At 44.1% G+C, this 12194-nt stretch overlaps 1 protein-coding gene across 12 annotated transcripts in view; it reads right to left on the reverse strand.

Annotated features, from left to right (window-relative positions):
- Positions 1-12194, reverse strand: part of LIMCH1 (LIM and calponin homology domains 1) — a 171550-nt gene that overhangs the window by 21211 nt on the left and 138145 nt on the right. For all 12 annotated transcript variants that reach the window (XM_038177873.2, XM_027457186.3, XM_027457184.3 and 9 more), the window contains 2 exons: positions 10050-10271; positions 1375-1468 (listed from right to left, as the gene is read on the reverse strand). In XM_038177873.2, coding sequence (XP_038033801.1) covers positions 1375-1468; positions 10050-10271 — 316 coding nt within the window. The remainder of the gene's footprint in view (positions 1-1374; positions 1469-10049; positions 10272-12194) is intronic.

A 12194-nucleotide genomic window follows, 5' to 3' on the forward strand; every position in this document is an offset into this window, starting at 1 on the left:
TTACAAGGACAAGGGACCAGGAGCACAAGGGCCCACAGCTGAGGTCTGTGAAAACCCAGTGGCTGCCAGCTGGCACCACCATGGAGCAGTTTCTGCCATCCCAGGCAGTGCACAAGCACCCACACATCTCTTAAACATTCTGGAACACAATCTCAGCTTCTGATCCTGTTCCACCTCCAACAGGTACCTCTTTGACAGGCTAGGAGAGGGAGCTAAGAAAGGGAGGCACCCCAAAGCTGCACTAAGAACGCCCACACCAGCAGAGACAAGAGCTGTTCCTGCTGCCTGGCAGATGCACACCACTTTGGAGCAGTTCCCACACCATTAGTGGCTTAGGGGTCACAGCATGGAAGTATATGGCTTATACTGAACAGCAGATGAGGTTGTCTGTCACACAGCTTGGACCACATCTATCCCTCCAAAGCAGACACTGAAAATCCACATTGTTTTGCCATTGCAGCTTTCTCAAGATGTTCTCCCAGCTTTCTTTGGCAGACCATATTAACCTTTGCTACCAATACTTAATGTTTAGCATTTCTCACAGGTGTGGAGCTCCTCACTGCTGACTGTTGAGAAGAGGATTTGGTTGATTCATTCCACACCTGCAATCTCTACATTACTTGCCAGCTGCAATTCCAGATTGTTACACTCTGTGCTGCTATGCAGTGATTTTTTTCTACCTGGAAGTCTGGCCTATTTCTAACTATGAGACAAAGTAATTAAGCCAGCCGATGAGCTGTCACTAGCAGTACATGTGCGTCATAGTTGTGCGGCACATCAAGAAAAGTCTGGATGTGCTTCTAATCTTGGAGGATGGTACTCCATTGATGTTTGAGAGACAAGCTCAATTACTTAAGTCACATTTATCTCTTCAGCAAATTGGAGCAGCATATTTATATACCAATTACAGGCAGAGATTTCCTTTAAATACCTACTGTAAACAGTCCCTTTTACTTACCTGTACCAAGCTGAACTTTAATAGACCCATTTCAAAAATACAAACAGAAAAAGACCATGAGCTTAGTATGATAAAATAGATACAGGCAGTAGATAAAATGCATGCTCAAAGGTAATATTTCAAAAACACCATTCTGAGGATAGCTGTTTCAAATTTTACGAGTAAATTCATTTTCCCAGATTAGGGATTGTGCATAGAGCCTTTAAAGCAGAAAATCAAGGCAGTGCACAACACTGTCACCTTGCACCCGGAGCAGCGTGCAACCATGAATGTCATTTCTGCCTTCTTCTGCACTGTCTAATAAACCCTCTTGGTGCCGCTGCAGATGCACTTACTGGGCTGCAGCTGCTGCAGGGTGGGCATCAAGCCCAGACCAGTGGTGGGCCAGGACAGGGGTCAGGGCAGCAGCCACCCACCTGGGGATGCGCCCAAAGGGCTCCCTGGTCCTGCTCCGCCGGGGCTGCCCTCGGTCTGCTGGCTGGCTGCCGGATCCACTTCCCCTGGGGAGGCCTGAAGAGGATGGAAATGCAGTGAGTGCACTGGAAATAAAAGTATGGGTTAATTCTGTAGAGCAGTGCTCGCTGCTGCTTCATAATGTGTTGGGACCAGGCTGTTTTAGAGCTTGGTAGGGAGCTGTGCACCGGGGAGCGAGTCTCTGAGCGGTATGTGCTGCTCTGGCACCGAGTCACCGGGCTTTAATCTCCTTTTCTAAGCGTTCAGCAAGCAGCCATTATGCAGTCGCTTTGGAATAGCTCACGCAAGCTTTTAAAATTGGAGGATATCTTGAATTGTGTTAGCTGGAGATAAGCATACATTTCACCCCTGGTTTTCTCTTCCAGAATAACACAAAAACGTATGCATCAGTGAATACCCAGCACATTCGAGGGCTTTAAAAGTGGCAAAGTAATTAAATACTTCCTTTATTTCACGGTTGTCTAAACAATCAGTTATCTGAAGGGAAAAGGCAGAGTTGGTAATAAAGGTAATGAAATACTTGAAGTGTTATTGGGAAAGGACTGAAAAAAAATGGTGAGACCATATCAAGTGAATAATCCAAATCGTTTTGAAAAGCCAGCTTCCTGACCCAGGACAAACCTGTTGCAGAGCTAAACCACACCATCAAAACAACAGTAGCATTGCAGCTGATTTATTCAGCAGCTTCCCCTTTTTATCTGCTTTCCCGGTAGGCAAATCAGGAAAAAAAAAATGCAGCAAATCAATCAGCTACCGCGCGGTGCCTCTAGCACATGAGAGAGCTAGAAGATGGCGCATCCAACTGAGGAAGAAAAAAAAAGAAGCAGAATACGTTTAGAAATGAAAAGCAACGCATTTCAGAAGCAATCTTTGTAGACTCCCTTTCCTGTCCCTCAATCTTATTAACAGCTGCGAGAGAGGAAATGTGCTGAAATTTCCTCTTTTCTGGGGGCAGGATTCACACCTCTGCCCTCTGCGCAGACACTGCCTCCCCTCCCCACAGACGGCCGTGAGCCTACGGCCCCGCATCCATGCAGGCCCCACGGGCAGCAGGCCTGGGCTCCCCCAGCGGTGTCACCGGGACGTCTGGTGGCAGTGCCAGCAGGATGCCAGTGCCAGCAGGCACCTTGTGGGCACACTTTGACTTCAAAGAGCTTTGCTGTTAGCAGTGGGAGCAAACCCCTGTGTCTCTGCTTCTCTCTGGAGGGAAGCGTGTTGTGGCGAGGGGCAGAGAACGTGTCTGGGACAACTCCCTGAGACCAGTCCTGGTACGGGGCTGTGGCCAGGGGCAGTGTTGGGAGGCAGGATAGGCACCAAGTGACAGTGGTGAGTGGCTGGAAGTGGCAGTGTATCCCCTCCGGCACCTGCTGGGGATGGCTGCCCCGGACAGGGCTTTCTCCTCAGTGCCTGGTGCCTTCGCTGCACCCTCACCTCTGCCCACCCAAGTCCTCTGCTCCAGGCAAGGCGCAGGTGGCAAACCCAGACAAATGCAATAGGTTTGCCCCTTGTCATTCTGCTGCTCTCTTCTTCTGTATAACCCACCTCACCCTTCCCCAGCTCACCTTGATGCCAGCCTGTGTTTCAGTGAAAGCTTCTGCCCCTTCCTCTACCCCAGCAAAAAAATACCGCACCTAAAGGTGTCTCCTTCAACCTCAGTTCTGGCTCCTGACAGGACAGCAACTACTACTGGGAATCTTCTGTTCACTCCCACCCTTGTGCAATGCAGAAATAAGTATTTCTTCCTCCATGAGGACAACCAGGCAGTGTAACAGGCTGCCATCTCCATCCTTGGAGGTTTTCAAGACTCGAATGATTAAGGACTTAGCAACCTGGTCAGCTCCTATAACTGATCCTGCTTTGACCAGAAGACCCTGCTGGAGACCTACAACCTGAATTATTCTGTGATTCTACAACCCGCAGTCCTCCGTTAAAACTAAACAAATAGCTATTACCAAAAGCTCACTGTTTGCCCTCTAAAAAGTACATTTTCACTGGAAAGGCAAAAGGTACCTACCCGATAGCTCTATTCATCATTCCAAAATACAAGCCTTCCAATGAAATCGTTTCATGTTTCAATTATTAATATTTAGATTATTATTATGTAAAGCAACGGAACTCACCCTCCACTCTCAAAAAGCAACTGCTGAAACTGAAAAATTAAAAGGCTCAGCAAACACATGGAGCCAATACAACATTATCTCCTCCAGTTCTAGAGTTATCTCAGGAACCTACACTTGGTGCTGGGCCACGCTGCTATCCTGTGTAAGTGAAATCTCAACTAAATCCACCTATGATCTTACTATCCAGTATGGAGGTTGAGCTAGTTATAGATACAGATGTTATTTATAGAAATTCTTTCAAAGAGGAGTAAAAAAAAAAAAAAGGAAGAGCTACTGCTTGCTGCAGGAGAATTGATTTTGGAAATGACATACTGCAGAAGCCCTGCTCCTGCTCACGAGACTTGACTCTTTCTCCTCCCTCTGCTGAGCAATTAAATGTTAGCAACATAAAGCTAAAAATATAAAACTGATTAGTAAGTAATTTACAAAAAAAGATTAAGTGAACTTCACCGGGGAACTCTCATTCCCAGTGTATCTAATTCTATTTGTAATACCAAGTAATGTAATATTATCTGGTATTTTATCCGCAGCTATAAGATGCATTGTAAAAAAATCATGTACTGATGGAGCCAATAAAATGTCTTTTCTACCACAGACTACCACTTGCATTTCATAAATATTTTGTAATCAAAGCGCAATGTTACCACTGAATATAAAAAAGCCATTAAAACATTCAATTGCACTTGGGAAGACTGTATTTTGACATGGGCACTGAAAAACACCTTAGTGAGTAATGTTCCTTGGGCATTTCAGAGTAGATCTGAGACTTTGGGATGAAGGACCCATGCAGCCTGTCCACACCACAGCGTTCATGTGGGAAGAGGCACCACTGCCTCTGCTGAGGGTACCTAAGAGGGAAGCTCTTGTGTAGTGTTATCAAACTCCTGTTTGGCATGACAATATATCAGCTCAGTTTGTGGCCGACAGGATCTTTTATCCCATGGACTAGGATATCAATCCAGGTATTTCTTGAGCTATGATCCTATAAGCCAGAAACAGCCCCATTGCCTACTGCTGTGGCAGAACCTTTCTTACAAAACCCTAAAAATACACTAACTAGGAACTCTGAAACACTGAACTTCACAACTGCTACAAGAATTCAAACTCCAAAGGAAGTTACAGCAGAACTTTATTAGCCCTTATTGTAAATTAAGTCAAACTGCAGGTCAGTTAACACTACTTGTACACAAAATCACATAAAATGGTAATACTGTATTTTCTATGAAAACATGACAAAACAAGCTGTCTGGAACCAGCAAGAATGCAGAGAGCTGGAAGAATCAGGTGAGAACTACAGTGTGAATTCTGTAAAGTCCCTCAGGAATGAAATTGGTTGCAGTATCAATAGCCACATGTACAAATTACCCAATGCATCCTTTAAACTTCTATGATGGAAATTGTATATGTATCAGCATTTTACAGGTTATATTCCAAGCCTTTAAAATATCATACAATGATTTTCTAATTGAAGCTAGCTTATTCTGTTGCGAGTGGTAACGCTGAAATGACCTTGGGCTGCCCGAGGTAAGTGCCTTGCATGCTATGCCAGTGCAGTGCTGCAGTCAGACACTGCTCTGACATGTTAAATCATCTGCCCCTTTCACTGGCAGCTAGATAATGCTATAATCAGATCAGCTATTACAGCCAAAGACCAGGGTGGATCAGTAATTGACAGAGAAGCCTTCAAAGTGCTGCAAGAAATAGTGTTAAGAATTCTTGTTAGAGTCATTTTTGCTCGTTATCACTGCTCAATTGGGCAAAAAACAATCTCCTATCACTTGCAGACACTGAAAATCGGATGGGGGTCTGCGTGATGGGAGACATGGATGCTAAATTCATAACCACATCGCAAGCAGAGTTCTGTTCTACCCACTTTGAAGTTTTGTTGTTCTTATTTCTCACTCTAACCCTTTTTCCCTTCAGGTAGTCCAGCCCGCCATGCATCTTCCCATGTATGGTTAAGGAAAAGCTGTCAATCTGGAATATATATACCTTACTCTGCAAGTGTTTCTTGTAATGAATCAAAGAACAAAGACTTGTCTTACCAGATATGTACAAATCAGGATTTCAGTCCTGCTCGCTTGTAGTTTGGCCAACAATCCCCAACCACAAGAAAGCTTATACTTTAATCTCAGTTCAATCAGTGGATTTTTGAAGATGAAGGAGAGTGTTACTTGGATATAGAAAAAAAAAATGTTTCTTTTGTGCCAAGCATGCAGTGAGTAGAAACGGACAAGTTTAAGCTGGCTAACTAAAAATTAAAAGAAAGCCCAAATCTCCCCACCACCACGACCCCACCCCGATCTTTTTAAAGTTACTGTCTATATTTATTTATTTTTTGGTTGATCAGAGCAAAGCTATAATTAGAGCTATAACAAGCCAGTAATTTCTAAATGGCCATACAAAGATTAGTTAAAATAAAGTGGTGTTACACACTGACAAATTAATCCCCCTACACTAAAATCTGCACAAATATTGTTTTAAAACAAAACATTTATTTTGCCAACTTCTAATTCAAAGAGTAAGAGGATACAACTTCTCAGTATTTGTAATGTGCATAACTGCTATGTATGATAGAAAGAAAACACAGCCTAATGGCTGAAAGACAGGACTAAAGTGAGGAGATGATTTTCACGTTGTTCCTGGCATTGCCTCTGACTGATCAGAGGATTTTGAGCATGTCAGTCTTTGGGCTTCTGCCCCAGTTTTTGCAGGGGAAAAAAAATAAAAAAGAGGTGTGCTTTACCTGCCACCTCTCCTAGCTGCACATTGTTCCACAAGCACCAGTGGGATACTTCCATCCTACTCATAGGCCAAATTTATATCTCCTAGCAAAGTCAGCCTTGAATCATAGGCAAAATATAACTACTTTGAATAAAGGTATGTCTCCTGTAAAACCCCCCCAAAATCTAAGTACTCTGTATACACGATACATACACAAGCCCAGTTTTTGGAAAATATTCTTCTTTACCATGCTTCCCACCTGCTGCAGCTTTTTGCATCCCATTTCATAGTGAATCCAGACAGGAGTTATTAATATTTCCCAATCAGTCGCTGGTCACCAATCATTACAGGGTTTGCATGTATGTGGGGGTTCTTTTTTGTCTGAAAGACAACCTACATTGAGGTATGGAGTAACCCATACAAAACGGTTCTTACGCTTTTCTAGCTCCCAAAAAATCACACTAGCATTTCAAGTGGTACAACTTGATTAAACTTTTTTCCAAAATTCAGGCCAAGAGAGCTGTTGAAGTACAGCTGCACAGCATCTTCCCGTACTGCAGACAACGCCTGAGGCCAGCCGGACAGATTTAGAGCAGGGCTACACAGCTTCAAAGGGAAGGCTGCCAGGCAGAGAGAAGACAGGACCGGTCAATTTGACAACTGAATTGAAACAGCAGGGAAGCAGCCGTAAGAGGGATGGAGGAGGAAGGGGCATGCAAAGAACAGGAAGAGAATCAGATGAGGAGGACAGAAGGGCCAAAGGTAACATCTATACGAAAAGGAATATGAACTCTCACAGCAAGAGAGTCTGGGCAGAAAGTGAGCTAATAAAATACATAAAGAAAACTAAGCTAGGAGCAACTAGAGGAAAACAAAAACAAAGCAACAAAAACTAGAAAGAGCATCTCTTAGTAGACAGAGGAACTGGTGCCTGTGAATCTTAATCCAAGCCAGGGAAGGACGGAGCTAACAAGTCTCTAAACTATATAAATAAGGGAAAGTGTGCAAATAAAGGCAGTGAAAGCAAGTTTAGAAAAGACTTTGAAACATGCTCCATTGCATCTGTTTGTATTTTTTTTCTTAGCAGAAATGTAGTTGCTTCTTCCACTTCAGACAGCTCTGCTTCTTCATCTTGGCTGCTTCCTATCCCTGTTTGCGTCTTCTCCTAAAAGTTCAGTAGGGTTAAACATCAGACAGAAACTTTCTGAGTGGGTCAAACTAAACACATGTTTAACCAAGCCCCTACAAAGAAAAACTTCTTGTGAAAAACGCCACACCAGTCTCATAAAAAGACGCAGTGGCCAACTAAGCTGTTGCCTCATGAAGGATCATAACAACATCACCACTAGCTAGAAGACAGTCTTTACTTCAGCCTTGCACAGGTTTCTTGCAGCTGGAGGTGATAAAAGTGGCAGCTTCAGAGGTTTTACTTCCAAGAAGGTGTTTTATGAGGAGTGCGACAAGCCCAGATGGCTCTTTTCTTTCCAGGCTTGGATTCCCAGCCTTCCTAGGAGAGGCTGTATCTTCCGAGATGAGCTCAATACTCCAGACCGCAGATGCTGGCTGACATCACTGTTATCAGTTGTTCACAAACCAAAGTAAAACAGGGACAGGGGGAAGGCTGAGTGAAGTGACTCCAGGTAGCTGCCCAGTTCCAGCAGGTAAGCTGGCCCCAGCCTGATGGCATCTATCTGGAGATGTCTGGCAGGGCCAGCCTGTGCCCCCACACCAGTGAGGAAGCCAAGTGTCGGTCCCATGCTCCATCTCTGTGGCCTGGCACCTCAGCCCTTCCTATCCATGAACTAGGGCATTCCTGTACACTTGACTGAGCTAAGTTGCTGCCTGGAAAATTAAAACTAAGCATCTGGGTACAGAGAAGCAAGTATTTAGAAGGAAACAAATCAGTGAATCTTATCTTAGGCTACTGAATTTGCTCCCAGCCACAGGCAGATCTCCCTCTCTCTGCCCCCGTCATGCTCAGTGCATTCCACTTGTTTGCCCGTGGTAGACTCCCTCAAAGCAACCTCCTCACCGTGCTCTGCCCTTGACATGCCTGACACACACACCTTTGTTTGAGGCTGAAGTGCCTGGAGTAATTGTAATGATTTGCACTACCCAGTCACATTAATGATCAAATTATGAAGCTAATGATAAAAAATCCTTTGTTGGAATGGAGAAATAGCACCATTTGGGTGCGTGCTCATTCTCTCCAGACGACTTCACCATTAAGCATGCTCAAGTTTACAAACCAGGAGGATATTCTGCAAACATCAGAGTTGCAAAGAATCTCAGAATTCAAGCAGTTCTGCCTGTTTGCCAAAATCACCGTGAGGGCTAAGACACTGAAAGCAGAAAAATTAGAATTCAGCTGGCCACATCATCACCAAAACTACGGAAAGAAAAGGTAAGGGCATCAATCAGGTACAAAGAGGCCCATCAAACAGGTACAAAGAGCCCCAGTGGCTGCTACTGCTGAATTTTCTCTCAACTCTTCCACAGCTCCTAAAAATGGAGACAGTAATATTTATGTTTTGCTAATTTTCTGATCACCATTGTGATTGCTTCTAATCTATAGCAAGCTGTGGCCCCTCTCTGCCCTCCAAAGATTCCCCTTCCCAGCTCTCCCAAACCAGATGCAATGCCTACCTGGCTTCTCCCTTAGGACCAATTAATTCTGAAGCAAGAAATCTTTGCTCTGCCATCCTGCAAATCATTCACTCTTGCCTATACACCAATTCCCCCTGACAAGATCAAGTCTGTGCTCAGTGCACATCCCAGCTCCCAGCTACTCTGCAGCAAGTAGACTTCAAAGCCCATCTGTCTGTGGCCAAAGACTGCCATGAAGCAGGGAAGTAAGATAAGACACAAGCCCTTTGGCATGAATGAACCATCCCTCCCTGCCCACTCCCTGTTATCCACCTGGCCGATACTTGGAAGAAATCTGAGATGAAAGCAAAAAATTATCATAATCCACATTTCATCGCATCTCTGATTCTCTTTGTTGTTACACAAAAAAGAATGGCTAAAACTCCCTGTCCTGCCACTTGTTGCAATCCTTTAACATACTTTATTAGTAGTCCAGTCCTTATTTCTTGTTTTGTTTTTAACCATCTACTTCTGTGATAGTTTTGTAGCATCTAGATTCCTGCTGTGATATGCTCCATTTTTTTTTTCTGCCTTTCTCTCTGGGGAAGTGGGGGAGAGAGATGAAAAGGTAAAATTAATTTGTTTCTTTGATAAGGCAGTTAAGAAGCACATTGGCCCCTTGGAGTATTTCAATAACTTATCCCCTTCTCTAATATTTCTGAGAGGGGAATAAAAGCTGAATGCTCAAAACTGCCAGCACATCCACATCCTCATTTGAAAATTGAAAACTGAGACTAATTATAATGGCTCACACAGTCCAATTATGTTGCTGATCTAATCAGCTAACATCAGGAGAAGAGCTGAATAAGCGTGCACAATAGCTGGGACACAGAGTCAATTTCTCCCTGGCCCAGCACATTTAAAGCATGCTTATCAGCTGCATGCCATCCAAAAAAAAAAGAAACGTTGGCTGCAAAAAGTTTTTGAACCTTCCCTTCCCATTTCTCTACCCACATCCCAGAAGAAGAAACCTTTAATTTACAAAGGATTTTTTTTCCTGGTCTGGGCACACCCTCTTGAAATAAAACAAACATAACCACTTGGGTTTCATTAGTTAGTGATTAAATACATTACGAGACAGAAAATTGGCAGAGAAAGTAAGGCTGGTTTGTTCGTGTTGCTCTTACTGTTGGCTCTTTGTGCACACTCTGAGTGGCAGGCCTCTGTAAACTGAGCTCAACACTTGTGGGGTCCTTCTTCAACTCTACCGGGGGCCTGTCCCCTCTGGCTACTCCATCAAATTTCAGAGATCTGCTTGGCGATTGAGTAAATATTACTGTTGTACACTCTTTATCCTTTTCTTCAACTCCGTTGAAATTCTCTCCATTCACGCTGACTTTTCCATCTACCTGCAGAATACAGTTAAATAAATACATGGAGGAAATTAGCATTCAGAGAAATTTAGGAAATTAAGACTTCAACACAACATTACTATTGCTGTTAACACAGTCTACACCACCAGTGCAGGACAGAGCCAAGCACACGTTTCTACAGGCCAAGATAGAAGAAAACCCCAGTCTGTGGGGTCATAAAATACAGACAGAAGTTCAGGATATTCCTGGATTTCCCAGTTTCCCACATTTTGCTCTCCCAGTAACTTACACGTACCCTTTATGCACATCACATACACAGTGGATTTTAAAAGAACAATGCTTTAAGCTATAGACTGAAATTTTGGGGTTTTGCATTGTGTCGTGCAAGAAGCCAGCTGGTTCTCCAGGACTAGTTAAACCAACGAGCTGCTGTGTAGTCTGGCAAGCTCACCACAGCATTACTAGCATATGCTTTCTGAAGCACTGCTGGGTGAAGTCTGAAGGCTCAGGAGCAGCAGAATTCATCCATTTGTTTCTTTACTTTTCATAACAGGGAAGTGAGGAACCAACAAATAAAATTGGGCATTCCACCTTCTCCATGAAGTTATAAAATAAATAGACACTTTCCCAGAAAATGATTTTATGCAGTCATCATGGAGATGAGAGAGCAGAAACAGTTTAACTACTTTGTTCTCAAGGTTAAGCCTGCTCCTTGGAGGGCCTATATTCCCCCTGAGGAACTCCTAAGCAAAGAAGAAAATACAAAACAAGCTCTAGCTTCTTCCTTTGCATTGACACAGCTTTCTCTCATCACTATGTTTTGGATGGGCACAGCACTTAGAAAGTCCCTTCAGTTTGGCAGGCTGTTTGTAGAAGTCCAGGTATATACACAGAGAAAGTCTTGCTCCAAAAAACTCGTGTGACATTCACAGTAAGAGCCCAGCTGGGATCCGCAGAGGGACCAGAAGAGCACGAGGTATCAGTAGCACCATATAGCTCCTGCCTAGCTACAGCAGAAAGGTTTATAGGCTTGTCAGCAGGGCTGAGTTTTGGAGAAGAGCTTTTTTATCTCTGCACAGAGATCCTTCCTTGCAAAAGGATCATCACAGGAGACAACACAAAGGTGATGGAGAAAGTACAGAGAGACTGCTCTGCCACTAATTGGACTTTGGGGGAGTAGCAGCAGAGACCCGTGATTTCTTAGGGAAGCCATCGGGATATATGTGGTGATGAGTCATGTCAGGGCTCTCCACAGGTACTGCATAAACAAAAAACGTGTAAAAACAGGCTCAGAGGTCTGGCTTTCTGTGGGAACTTTTGGCTTACTTCATTGCTATTGAAAAAGGATGCAACAAGCACCAAAACTGCTTTAGCAAACTGAGACATGGTTTAAGAGAAGTCCTTGCCAGTTCATCCTCCCTGCCCCGCTCCTCTGTTCACTATTCACTTATCTCCAATACTCTGCTTATTGAGTAAACAGCTTAGATACCTCAAAAGCAGCACTCCAACTTAGTATATGCGATTGGTGCTGTGCTAAGGGCAAACCCCTCCTGTTAATGTCTTGTATATGTCCAGAGACCTGCTCTTCATCTGAGGGTGAGTACTGAGAGGCCATCTCCAGGGCGCTGGGCATCCTCAGCTCTGACAGGAGGGCAGGGAGGTGTGGGCAGCTAGCACCTCACACAGCCAGCTCCCAGGCTCTGCACGTGTTTCACCCGTCCTGACTGCTTTTCAGATGGAAAGTTTCCTCACTGCCTTCAGCCACGCTGCACAATCCTTGGTTTATTTCCAGCTGCAAGTGTGGGCAGATGCTGAGCCCCGAGTCTTCTGGGATTGTGTGCTGGATTATCTGCTAGAGAGGTGGGTCATGAAAGACCTCAGAAATATAAAAGCCAGAAAAACACTGGCAGGCCACACCATCGATTTTAATGTCTCTGTTTAGACTAAGACATTTCTCTA

This window comes from Anas platyrhynchos, chromosome 4 (genome assembly GCF_047663525.1).
Source record: "Anas platyrhynchos isolate ZD024472 breed Pekin duck chromosome 4, IASCAAS_PekinDuck_T2T, whole genome shotgun sequence".
NCBI classification, from domain to species: domain Eukaryota; kingdom Metazoa; phylum Chordata; class Aves; order Anseriformes; family Anatidae; genus Anas; species Anas platyrhynchos.